This window comes from Apium graveolens, chromosome 5 (genome assembly GCF_009905375.1).
Source record: "Apium graveolens cultivar Ventura chromosome 5, ASM990537v1, whole genome shotgun sequence".
Taxonomy (NCBI): Eukaryota; Viridiplantae; Streptophyta; class Magnoliopsida; order Apiales; family Apiaceae; genus Apium; species Apium graveolens.
In genome coordinates, this window is record NC_133651.1 from 50,799,851 (window position 1) to 50,814,161 (window position 14,311).

At 33.2% G+C, this 14,311-nt stretch overlaps 1 protein-coding gene across 1 annotated transcript; it reads left to right on the forward strand.

Moving 5' to 3' along the window:
* The first annotated feature begins 7,277 nt into the window (after nt 1-7,277).
* Nucleotides 7,278-9,138, forward strand: LOC141723993 (transcription elongation factor TFIIS-like). Its single transcript, XM_074525977.1, has 2 exons — nt 7,278-7,507; nt 7,922-9,138. The coding sequence occupies exons 1-2, from the start codon at nt 7,343-7,345 to the stop codon at nt 8,888-8,890; spliced, it is 1,134 nt and encodes a 377-aa protein (XP_074382078.1). The 5' UTR covers nt 7,278-7,342; the 3' UTR covers nt 8,891-9,138.
* Nucleotides 9,139-14,311: the final 5,173 nt, after the last annotated feature.

The following is a 14,311-nucleotide window of genomic DNA, read 5'->3' on the forward strand; positions in this document are numbered from 1 at the left end:
AATAACAGACAAAGAGTAAAGTCTGATTCACTTCAGTACATCTTAGAAATAAGGCATAACTAAAATTTTGCTAAAGAGTTGTCATTGTCCTGAAACCTACTGATGAATGAGTTCATGCTTGAGTCCACCTCAACTGTTTTGTGCTAATTTTATGCATCTTTTGAAATTCTATTTTACAGTGGCTTCTCAGTGTAAGGGAGTCACGACTGTGTATCAGAATTTATGCTATTATCATAGTATGTCTCCAGTAATCATAGAGTGTGAAAAGTCACCAAGAAAATATTTTGCTTTTCTAATGCATATCTACTTAATACCAGCAATGCACTTGGGTCGTCCCTTCCACATTTTTACTCTAGATCTCAAAGGAGTACCTGATTTTATTCTTTAATCTTTTTGCTTTTTCTTTTGATAAGTGAGGTTTATCAGCACTTAGTACATTCAGCAGTTTTACTAGTATCAGAACTTAACAGATGAGTAGCATTATTCTAATTTGTGACTTAGTAATAAGATATACAAAGTAAACTTAACTAAGCTCAATTATCAGAATTTGCTAGTGTCATAGGGTTTCCACTGAAATAATTACTTCTTACATGGAATCATTTGTTTATTGAAGACTACTAGGTCAGTATCTAGCACAGTTATCCTCATAGGATTGAATAGGTACTTGAACAGACATAACACTTATCAGAGTTTAGAAACATATATCAGACAACAGTCAGTACTTAAAGACATTTATCAATTAAGCACAGAATACACAATGAGATTAATTCTGTAAATACTGAGCATAAAGTCTGATAACACAGAACAAGACTAAGCAGATTTAGAGAAAGAACCTGAAACCATTCCAAGTTCATTTACCAATCTTGTAAAAGTAGCTTCACACAGTGGTTTTGTGAAGATATCTGCTAGTTGTTGATCTGTGGGAACAAAATGCAATTCCACTGTACCTTCATCCACATGTTCCCTGATGAAGTGGTACCTGATGCTGATGTGCTTTGTCATTGAGTGTTGAACTGGATTACCTGTCATAGCAATAGCACTTTGATTATCACAGTAAATAGGGATTTTGAAATATGTTAACCCATAATCCAGTAACTGATTCTTCATCCAAAGAATCTGTGCACAACAGCTTCCTGCAGCAATATACTCTGCTTCTGCAGTTGATGTGGAAATTGACTTTTGTTTCTTGCTGTACCAAGAAACCAATCTGCCTCCAAGAAATTGGCAGCTTCCACTTGTGCTTTTCCTGTCAATTTTGCAACCTGCAAAATCTGCATCTGAGTAACCTATTAGTTTAAAATCTGATTCTCTAGGATACCATAATCCCAGAGCAGCTGTTCTTTTAAGATACTTAAAGATTCTTTTTACAGCTGTTAAGTGAGGTTCTCTTGGATCTGCTTGAAATCTTGCACAAAGACAGGTAGCATACATGATATCAGGTCTACTAGCAGTTAGATAGAGTAGAGAGCCAATCATACCTCTGTAGTCAGTAATATCTACTGATTTACCGGTATCCTTATCCAGTTTTATCGCAGTGGCCATTGGAGTGGATGCACTTGAACAATCTTGCATTCCAAATTTCTTCAGCAAGTTTCTGGTGTACTTGGTTTGACAAATAAAAGTGCCTTCCTCATTCTGCTTGACTTGAAGGCCCAGAAAATAGCTAAGTTCCCCCATCATACTCATCTGATATCTTGACTGCATTAGTTTGGCAAACTTTTTGCAAAGTTTGTCATTTGTAGATCCAAAAATGATATCATCAACATAAATTTGGACCAGAAGTAAGTCATTTCCATGATTGAGGTAGAACAGTGTTTTGTCTATTGTCCCTCGGTTGAATCCACTTTCCAGAAGAAATTGAGCTAAAGTCTCATACCATGCTCTAGGAGCTTGCTTAAGTCCATAAAGTGCTTTGTCAAGCCTGTAGACATAATCTGGATGTTTGGTATCTACAAAACTTGGAGGTTGTTCAACATATACCTCCTCCTCCAATTCTTCATTGAGAAAAGCACTTTTCAAATCCATTTGAAAGACAGTAAACTTTTTGTGAGCAGCATAAGCCAAGAATATCCTTATGGCTTCTAACCTAGCAACTGGTGCAAATGTTTCATCATAATCAATTCCCTCATGTTGAAAATATTCTTTTGCAACCAGCCTTGCCTTATTCCTTGTAATTATGCCATCACTGTCAGTTTTGTTTCTGAATACCCACTTTGTACCAACAACAGATCTATTCTTTGGTCTTGGCACTAGGGTCCAGACTTTGTTTCTTTCAAATTCATTCAACTCTTCCTGCATTGCTTGCACCCAATCAGCATCTTGAAGAGTCTCTTCCACTTTCTTTGGCTCAGTCTGAGAGAGAAAAGAATTGTAAAGACATTCATTTAAAGTACCTGTTCTAGTTCTGACACCTGTATCAGGATTTCCAATTATCAAATCAGGTGTATGTGATTTTGTCCACTTCCTTGCAGATGGAAGGTTTTCTCTAGAACTGGATGCTCCCCCAAGATCCATGCTATTTTCATTTTCATTTTCTGATGCTCCCCCTGAAACTTTGCTCTCTGAGTTGGATTCTTCAGTATTTAGATTTTCAGCACTATCAGAACTTGGCTTATCAGAACTTGAAGAGCCAGATGTATGTTCTGATGTTTCTTGAGATGTGGTAGGATCTTGAGTATGCTCCCCCTGTATAGGTGCATCTTCCTTTGACGTAGTCTCCACAGTTTCAATAACATCAGAGTTTAATCCATCAGAGTTTACAGTATCAGGACTTAGACTATCAGGATTTTCTGTATCAGAATTTGAGTCTTCATTTTCAAATCTCAGCTGATCATGGTCAATGAAATCTTCAAGACCAGTAATCTTTTTGTCATCAAAAGAGACATTGATAGATTCCATGACCACTTTTGTTCTCAAATTATAGACTCTGAAGGCTTTTATGGAAAGTGGATATCCAACAAAGATTCCTTCATCAGCTTTTAGATCAAACTTTGATAGCTGTTCAGGATGAGTCTTGAGAACAAAACACTTGCATCCAAATACATGAAAATATTTCAGATTTGGCTTCTTTTCTTCACCATCTCATATGGTGTTTTTCCATGCTTGTTAATGAGTGTTGCATTTTGAGTAAAACAAGCAGTCTGCACACCTTCAGCCCAGAAATAGGTTGGAAGCTTTGCTTCTTCAAGCATTGTATGTGCAGCTTCAATGAGAGTTCTATTCTTCCTTTCAACAACTCCATTTTGCTGTGGAGTTCCAGGAGCAGAAAATTCCTGCTTTATTCCATGGCTTTTGCAGAACTCTTCCATTATCAAATTCTTGAACTCAGTGCCATTATCACTCCTTAAAACTTTCACAGAATCTTTGACCATTTTATCCAGATGTTTGATATGATCAATCAAGGTTGATGCAGTTTCACTTTTTTTATGCAAGAAATACACCCATGTGTATCTGGTGAACTCATCCACTATGACCAACGCATACTTCTTCTTTGCAATAGACATGACATTTACTGGACCAAATAGATCAACATGTATTAGATGATAAGGCTCAAGAATTGATGATTCAGTCTTGCTCTTGAATGAAGATTTTCTTTGTTTGGCTTTCTGACATGAATCACAAAGACCATCAGGAGCAAATACTGTGTTTGGCAATCCTCTCACAAGATCTTTCTTGACCAGTTCATTTATATTGTTGAAATTTAAATGAGAGAGTTTCTTATGCCAATTCCAGCTTTCTTCAATTGATGCTCTACTCATTAGACAGATTGCAGAACCATCAGTACTTGTTGAAAGCTTAGCTTCATAAATGTTACCACGCCTGTATCCTTTCAGAACAACTTTGCCTTTAGATTTACTCACAATTTCACAGTGTTCTTCAAAGATATCAACATGATAACCTCTGTCACAGATTTGACTTATACTCAGTAGGTTGTGTTTAAGTCCTGAGACTAGAGCTACTTGTTTAATTATGACATTTCCAAGATTGATATTGCCATATCCCAATGTTTTTTCAATGTTACCATCTCCATAAGAAACACTTGGGCCAGCTTTCTCCACAAAGTCTGATAGCAGGGCCTTATTTCCAGTCATATGTCCTGAACATCCACTGTCCAGAACTAGAATATTTTTTCTGTTGCCCTGCAATCACAAAGACCACTAATTATTAATTTTAAGGACCCAGACTTGCTTGGATCCTTTGGCCTTATTAAGTTTGTTAACATTTGCAGCGGATTTAGCATCAGAGTTTATGTTAACATTTTTCTTATCAGAACTTACACTATCAGACTTTGAATCAGAATTTACACTAGAAGGAACAATGGAAACTTTCTTCAAAGAAGGTTTTATTTGATAATAATCATAGTACAAACTATGATATTCCTTACAAGTATAAATGGAATGCCATAAACTACCACAATGAAAACAAGGATTTTGTGGTTTGTATCTAACAGACTGACTCTTAACTCCTGATTTTGAAGGTAAGGAGTTAATATTCTTATTCTTCCTGCAAAAAGAAGCCAGATGGTTAGAACTTCCACAGTTATGACATGTTTTCCTAGGAGCATCAGGAACAGGTTTATAATCATTGTTTTTATTCACACCTTCCTTTCCATTCCTATTTTTCCTAGGTGATTTTACCTTGTTTGCATTCTTGACATCTTTCAGCTTATGCTTAAGCTGCTTCTTTGTCATTAAGCCTATGTTCACTTTAGCTGTCTTTTCCTGTTTTAGTTTATCAGAAGTTAATTTCTTTGTAACTTCTGATTTTTCATTTTCAGACTTTACAGTTACAAACTTAACAGGTTTTAACTTTGGCTTTTGTTTATCAACAGACTTAATTTCTTCAGTTCCTTTATCTTTCTTATCTTCTCCATAACCTAAGCCCTCTTTCCAGTTTCCACTACTTAGCAAATTTTGAGTTGTTTTGCCAGAGTTAGTCCAAGTCCTGATAATCTCTCTTTCCTTTTCTAACTCAGTTTTTAGAGATTCATTTAATTTTAGCACTTCATTCCTAACATAAAAAGCATCATCTCTATCCTTCTGAGTTTGATGGAACATGACTAACTCTTTTTCTAAGAAATCATTTCTTTTCTTAAATGCAAGATTTTCAGAAGTTAATCTTTCACATGTTAAAGTTTGATCTCTATAGCTAACAAACATGGTTTTAAGATATCTTCTCAACTCATTAATATCATCAGTATGAAAAGCATAAGTAGTCTGAGGTACCTTTGTTTCAGTAGCTTCAGAACTGCTCTCAGCACTTTCTTTATCAGCATTTGCCATCAATGCATAGTTTTCCTCACTTTCAGAGTCTGAGGTGTCTGTCCAGCTTTTCTGCTTTGTGACAAGAGCCTTGCCTTTGTCACCCTTTACCTTCTTGCAGTCAGGAGATATGTGGCCTTTTTCACCACAGTTATAGCATTTAACATTGGTGTAATCTCCTCTATCAGACTTTCCTCCTCTGCCTTCAGATCTTCTGAAATTCTTCTTATCAGAACTTATGCCTTTCCTGAAAAACTTCTTTCCCTTCACGAACTTCCTGTATGCAATCTTTGTGATTCCTTTCACCATAAGAGCACACAGCTTCATCATCTCCTCATCAGCATCAGTCTCAGGCAAGCTTTCAGAATCTGAGTCATCATCACTCTCAGAACTTGATGACTCGGTATCAGACTTTATAAAGAGAGCTTCTCCCTTGTCTTTCTTTGAGGAAGCTGCTTTGGGGAATTCTTCTTCAGCCTTAAGAGCAACTGTCCTTGACTTTCCTCCTTTCCTCTTGCTTCTTTGTTCCATCTCCAGCTCATGAGTCTTGAGCATTCCATAGATTTCGTCAAGAGTTATTTCATCAAGATTGTAGTTGTCTTTTATTGTCGTTGCCTTCAAATCCCAGCATTCAGGAAGAGCTAACAGGAACTTAAGGTTTGAATCTTCAAGATCATACTATTTATCAACCAATGACAAATCATTCAAAAGTTTGACAAATCTATCATATAAATCATTCAATGACTCATTAGTCTTTGAGTCAAAGTGTTCATACTCTTAAGTGAGTATTGTCTTCCTGTTCTTCTTAATTGTGTCAGTTCCCTGACACCTTGTTTCCAGAGCATCCCATATCTCCTTAGCAGTCTTGCAGTTGATTACCCTGTTTGACATTACATTATCAATGACACTATGCAGTAAGTGTCGTACCTTAGCATCCTTAGCAATTGATGCTATGTCTTCAGCAGTATAATCACTCTTCTCCTTTGGTACGGTCTTTGCTGATTCACCTGCAACTGCAACAGCGAGTTTGGTTGGTTTGTGAGGGCCTTCCTTGATTCCATCAAGGTATTCTGGATCTGTTGCTTCCAGGAACATGGTCATCCTTACCTTCCATATGGGATATTCAGATGGTCTCAGTATGGGAACTCTGATGGTCTCATACCGACTATGAATTTGTGTCTTTGGTGGTTCCTCAGTTTTGGTAGGCTTAGTTGGAGTTTCTGTGTCCGACATGATTGTGTTTGGATCTTTAACTGTATGTATGTTAACAGATAGGCTCTGATACCAATTGTTAGGTCACACGCACACTGTAGAGGGGGTGAATACAGTGTATAGTACACTCAAATCGAACTTTAAGAACTTAAGTAACAGAAAACAAACTTTATTGAAACAATAAACTCTGTTATAGTATGGAACGGTTACCTCTCAGTGATGAACAAATATCACGAGAGCTGCTAGGGTTACAATGAATAATCTTCTCTAATAATGATAACACTTATAGTGTAAACCCTATATCTGTGTTTATATACTACACAGGTACAAGATAATCGCTAATTGATATGGAATATAATTTTGCTTCCTAAAATATATCAATCAGATATCTTTTCTTCCAAGTATTCCATTCTTTACAGAATTCCTTCTTCATGCATATCTCTTCTTATGTTTATCTCCTTCAGCACTTAAGTTCTGATATCTATCTTCTGACGATTATCTTCTGATAACATATGTACCGATATCCTTAAGTCCTGACTTCCAGTATAAGTACTGATCAACAGTTAAGTACTGATTTATCCTGTTCAAGTAAGATCTGAAAGCTAAACATAAAACATATTAGCCATGACATTATCAAATATATCTAACAAAAATATAAACATATTATTATTATTATTATTATTATTATTATTATTATTATTATTATGGGCCAGACTGCCATACTACAAAGAAATCAGAAATGACTCAATTGAGGATTAAAATAGAAAATCGCTGGTTGCAAATATTATCAAAAGCCCATTTACGCTCTTTCTTATTATCAGGCCCATATTTCAGTTGTTTCTCAAATCTTGATGAATTCGCGGTGAGCAATGGAGAAAGAGTTGATCCTACTATTTCAAACGGTGGAAAAAGCCGCCGTCGCGGCAGAAAACGACGCCGTTGAAGGTTTGTCGCCGGAGGAAGATCGCTGCATCGATATACTCAAGCAGCTTCAGAAATGCCCCGTAAACTACGACGTTTTGGTCTCCACTCAGGTAACATTTTATGTAATTTTTAATGTAATAGAAGTATTATCGGTGTTTCTGCTTGTAATTTAGGTTTTTAACTAGGCATCATTGGTGTGGACAATTGAATTTATAATCAATTAGGCATTTACGTAATTTGTATGTTTGATAACTTACTCTAGGGTTTATGTAGTTGTCGAATTTTCGGTCACTGTTTATAAATGATACCTGTGGAAAATGTTCTGTTTTTCGGTATTCACTATTACCGGCTTAAATTAAAGGTTTAGTGCTGCTAGCATTATCATTTATCGTTGTTAGAATATAAACAGGGTTTAGAATGATAGATGGCTTGTATTTTTTTGGATATTTTAGGGTAATTAGTGTGAAGTGATATATTTTTAGGTCTTGCCACCTTAAATCCTTTTTAAAAAAAATTAATTCCAGGTTGGGAAAAGACTTCGGCATCTGACTAAACATCCTAGAAAGAAGATTCAGGCGTTGGCTTCCCAATTGATTGAGACATGGAAGAACATAGTAGTTGAAGAAACGCTTAAAAAGAATAGAATGGGAAGTTTGGACAATAAGGTTGATTTCAATACTCAGCCTGTCTCTGCAGGAACTTCTAAGGGCATAAAGGTTGAGAATGTTGAAACTTTGAAGATTGAGAAGAATGACTCTAGTGCTGCGTTAAGGTCTGGCAACTTAGTTAAATATGATAATAATTCGGATGAGGATAGGATTGAAATTTATGATGATGTCAGGATTCAAGGGACTGCCTCTGGGAAACGCGAAGCAGTTGTAACATTAGCTAGCAAAGGAAAACAGAATGTGGATGTGATAAAATCTACACAATCCATGTCGACTGCCCCCAAGCTGTCTACCCTTATCCGTTGTAATGATCCTGTACGAGACAAAATCCGTGAACTTCTTTTACAAGCTTTGAACAAGGTTCCGGATGAGGTTGAGGAACGTCAAAGAGGTGAAGTAGATGCATGTGACCCTATTAGGATCGCTGTGTGTTTGGAGTCTGCGATGTTTGAGAAGTGGGGCCGGTCTACTGGTGCGCAGAAAGTCAAATATAGATCCATAATATTTAATATTGGGGATTCAAGCAACCCAGATTTCCGTAGAAAAGTACTCTTAGGACATGTCAAGCCAGAAAAGGTCCTTGAAATGAAACCTGAAGAAATGGCAAGCCATGAAAGGCAACTTCAAAATAAACAGATTAAAGATAAGGCTCTGTTTGAGTGTGAGCGTGGCAAACAACCAGAGGCAACTACTAATAGTTTCAAGTGTGGCAGATGTGGAAAAAGGAAATGCACTTACTACCAGTTGCAGACTCGAAGTGCCGATGAGCCTATGACTACATTTGTAACTTGTGTAAACTGCAATAAACGTTGGAAGTTCAGTTAGTGTCTTTAGCCCCTGCCAAACTTCCATTTGGGTATAACATTTGGCTGAAGTTATACATTTACCTTAAATTTCATATGTGACATATAAAATAGATAATTTGTTTCTCTTTCTTTATTTCGGATCATAGGGAGAACTCTATTTATGCCAACTCAGTGGAAGAAATTATCCTCAACTTCCTATGTATTCTGTTAGTCCTGACTTTTGCCTATATGGTTGTGTAGTTATGAGAACTTCATTGGTTGGTATGATTTTCATGTCATTGAGCCATGTTGTTTTGGTTGATATTCCAGATCATACGGGGCAGTTGTGTAGTTGAGATATAAGGCTTGTAAGTTGCATCAACCAATGTTCTATTGTTTTTTTAAATGAAATTTTAGTTATATCATACCTATGAATTAAATTAATCTGCACTGTTAAGCCGGTTTATTTTTGGCCAGTTCTTTTGAGGATGGAAAATTTTGTTACTTTTATTTATATAATTAGCTTTTGTAACTTGCATTTACAAAACATTTTTGGCTTAATTTTTCAGATTTTAAAATGTACTGAGCCACAATTGTAAATGTTATATATATCTGCTTGCTACCTGTGCATCCATTTCGTTGTGGCATCAATCAAATATTCAAATGATAGCATGTAAATTAATATACATCTCACTTAAAATCCATCCTTAATTTTTTCTAAGAAATGTTTCTTTGTGCTAATTTGTTACTTTTGGATATTTTTTTAAGAAAGAATGTTATCCTTTAACTCTTTATATATCATTTCTATTTTTTTAAGTTTCTATTTTTTAAGATTCTTTTAAAGGTCCTTGTTTGACCTTAATTATAAGTAACATAAGCAAAAAAAAAATTAAAAAATATATGGATATTAAATCTAAAGTATGTATTTAGCCTTTGTTAGAGTAAGTCCAATACTAAATGCAAAATAGTTATATCTATTGTTATTATAATATTGAATCAAAAAGTATTTTGTGGTGCTAAAATAAAAGTTGCACTTCAATGCTAGTCTCATAACTAGTTTCAAATTTCATAAATCTTTTAAATTCTATCTAATTTAATATTGTTTTGATACTTTATGATGTACAAGACAATAATTATTTAACTTTTCCCCTTCATTTGTAGTAATAGATGATGTTGCAAGCATATTGATTTCAAATATAGAACTAAAGATGCATATATGCATATTTGCATTTAAATATGGCACCCCTTTGAAATTGAGTATTTTTGAATTTGGTGTTATAATATAGCAATAGAATCAAAGATAGCATTGCATTGGATTTGCTCATAGATTGTTATAACAATATACATCTTTTAAAGGATTTGAGGTTTTGCAGTTTTTCAAAGTTGTTTTCCTATGATTCTTTTTATATATATAAAATTTTGGAGGCTTGTGGCCTTTATAAGTTGGAACTTGGAAGTTTCTTTTTAATGGGTTTTTAAGTTGTGCCCTGTGGCCAGGCCATGCCTTGCTAATTGTTTGACCCTAATCATATAAATAAGAAGTAATTACGAAGTTAAATAATTTTTTAAAACAAAGAGTTCTGTTTCTTTGTTTTTAGTTTGTTTTGCTCTTGAGCATGTGTAGCTTTCTATTTTCAATCTTTTCCAAGAATGCATGATTATAAATAGTCCTCTTTGCAGCTTGCAGTTGCAATATACCAGAGAATGCTGTATATATTTTGAGAACAGGATTGTTGTATGTTAATATGTTATTAAGCCAACATGGACAAGTGCACAATTACAATATCTCTTCCACTCATTTAACAAATTTATTCATAGGGCCAATACTAACTGTGGTTTGTACAATGTATGTTGCTCAGGGGTAATGGCAGTTACCAAAAGAAGGATCAGTGACTGTTGGAGTGCCGATATCCTGATTGCAGAACCCGGTATTTCTATAATACACATCAAGAGCATAAGAGCCATGGTTACGTACATTCGCGGGTTGATAACACGGCCCTCCTTCCATTATATCCTTACAATTGTATCTTTCACAAGCTACTACAATAAAATCTTTCAGTGCATCATCTGGTGCTGACGTCTGAGCCACACACCATGTCTTCCCCTGCATTATGCATACAACAACATACCATATATTCTATAAATCCCCATAGTTTCTCGGAATAGAACGAACAACCTAGCTAGATCATATGCTATAGACATATGGTTGAAATAAAGATTAAATAGACTTACTTGTAGCTTTCGGCCATTCCTCAAGGCGGCTTCACAGGTTGCGCAAACAAATAAACACATGAAGAAAGTAAGGAAATACAAGGAGGAATTAGCCATGGTTATGGTATTTTGTCTCGAGTAACTTACTTGGATGTAGGTACAGATGTGTTGAATTACCTTGTCTCGTTGAGCTTATATACTGAGTCTTGTATCGAATGAATTTAATGAAATAATTAATGTTTGGGTTACTAAAATGAGATTTTAATACTGTTACGAAATAAGGAGAATGAGTTTAATATTTAGGCGGTAATTATATTGATTTACATTAACTGTTAATTTAGACTGGCATTTAGTTTACAACAAAATTTAGAAAGTTGTAAGTTACCCTTATAGATGGTGCAATTCATTTGCAGCAAAAAAGTTGCTAGTAATAGATTATAATTTTAGCTAATTTTCAAATAAATTAGTAGTCACTTGGGTACAGATAGGAAACATGTATGTAATTTTAAAGGAAAAATATATTAATGCATGAATACACACTATTAAAGCATGTGGTAAATGTGTATTAGCTGGGCGTGAAATGAAATAGGCCGATGGTCGTAATTTCCCAGGTTTTGTGTCGTAACTTTGACTGCTAAATGCATATGGTCGGTCATGACTCTGCAGGCACCAAAATCAGCTTCGACAAAACAGAATATAACTTCGTTAATTACTTGTGTTAGAGACAATTGCTCCTCGGATTGTGATACTAGTTATTATTAAGGTTTTGTTTAGTGTGTTCCATAGACACATTTTAAGCTTTAAAATTTATAAAATTTGTAATATTTTGATTAGTGTATTTGTTGTAAATGCAGGAGTTCACCATTATTAAGAAGTGTTAATCAATCAAAACAAGTTAAAATTATAAAAAATTGTATTTAGTGTGTACATAGGCACATTACAGAAAAACCGTTCATAAATATTTAACCGGACATGTGCCTTTTAAGGCACACGTTAAGAGTAATTAATAGTCCTTTTTATTTCCTATGTTATATAGAAACTAGTGCGTTATTAAATTCATTTTCAATAATTTTATCAAGCACTTAAAGTCATTTACTGTAATCTCTAATATATATGATATTGTATTTATCATAATTAAAAAATGATAAAATGATGTTGACGAGAATTGATCCCAAGTTGAGTCATTAATTTTCACACTATAATATTATTATATTATTATAGTTTTTATGTTTTTATTCAAGCAGTAAATATATGGGCCTGTTTGGCAAGCTACTTATAAGCCACTTATGGCTTATAAGCCCTTAACAGCTTATCGACGAGTGTTTGTCGACCCAACTTATAAGCTGAATTTACAACTTATAAGCTGATAAGTTGAAAGTTGGCAGTGACGTACTTTTTTCCAACTTATTTTCATTTTTTCACTTTTTTCTAAAGTTTTGATTTTAAAATATAAATATTTAAATATTTTCTAATTTAAGATTCATGAACTAAGATAATTATATTTAATAATTATTTGTTTTAATTCATTTAAGTAAAAAAAATTCTGACTTATAAGTAAATTTATCCAAACACTTATAGAACTTATAAGTATTTATCAACTTATCACTTATTTCGCACTTAATCATTTTAAGTTATAAGTTACTTATTTTAAGATTTCCCAAACGGGCACTATATGTGTCGCTAAAGAGTTAAATTTCATTTTCCAATTTGAAATAACACTTTTAGTCATATTTTTTCTTTCATATATATATATATATATATATATATATTGATATAGTTAGCTATAAATTTCTAAGTAATTAAAGTTACAATTGAAATAATAATTTTGATCAATATTTAACAAATAAAGATATTCATTATACGAAAAATACAAATAAATTAAGATTTAACATTTATTTACTAAATAATGTAATATTTTTTTTAAATAATTGTCTTATTAAAATCTACTATATTGTATATAAAAATTAAATAACGATATCAAATATTTGTGTTCACACTAATACGAAAAATAAATAAATTTTAATGCGTGTTATTTAGTTATTTAACTAAATTTATAAATAAATAAAATTTCTAAATTTTAGTTATTTAACTAAATTGTGCAAAAAAGAATTAAATAAGTTAACAATTATGGGATAAATGGAGTAGTGTTAGATGTACACATAATTCAAAAAAAAATCGATTTTTTATTTAGACCAATGTATTTTGACTTATTTCAAATATAGCATCGGAATCTACTCGATCTTAAAAAAAGTTTGATTATAGTTAAAGTGTATTTTTCAATTAACATATTTAGAAAATTTATTTATTGGCTTAGGAAAAAAAATTGTTTATTGGATCGATAAGATAGTTATATTAATGAAATAAAAGTGTTTGTAACAATGTACATCCACGAGGATTAATATGTTGGAGATCTAGGTCAATAAATAATACCAAAATGGCAGGATTGATTTATTGTAATTTGTCGTGGACTTGACCGGATTATGGCACGATGGGGTAAAACTAGGGGCATTGTACTTAACCAAGTTTTTCTCCATATTTCACTTTGTTAAAACAAAATATACAGTAATATCAAAATTTAAACTATATGTATGTAATTTTTTAATATAAGCGAATTCTTCAGGAGCAAATTTGATATTATAATTTATATTTCATACGGATTCAAAATTAAAATGTTAATTAGTTTTATAATTAAAAAAATATAGCAATTAAGCAATTTGAAAAACGTATTGACTTTACCGATTTTAAATAGTAGCCTAACTACAATAAAAACATGTAAAGCGTACATTATTTTATATAATTAAAATTTTATGTAAATTTAAAATTTTTTGAATGAAACACTGAATTTCTTGTCATTATTTGTATAAAACTATTTCATGATATTATAAATTATTTTCATATTAAAAAATTATTAAATATGAATGAAACTTATACACACACTAAAATATATAATTTAATTCGATCTATTTTATGTTAAAAATAAAAAGTAATTATATTGATCACATTATATGACACCCTCAATCTCGGGGTTAGGAAATGAGGACCCACACACCTTTAAACTATAAATTAAATAAGCATAAACCCCGATTAGCTACTAACAGGATCAAACAGGATAAAGTATGAGACAAGGTTAAAACTACCAACCATAGAATATAATTTACAACCCAAAATATAACCAAATTTACATAGTCGATTCCGACTTGGAACCGACAGATAACTCATTGTATCTTAACAACATTTCGGCTAAGCGCTT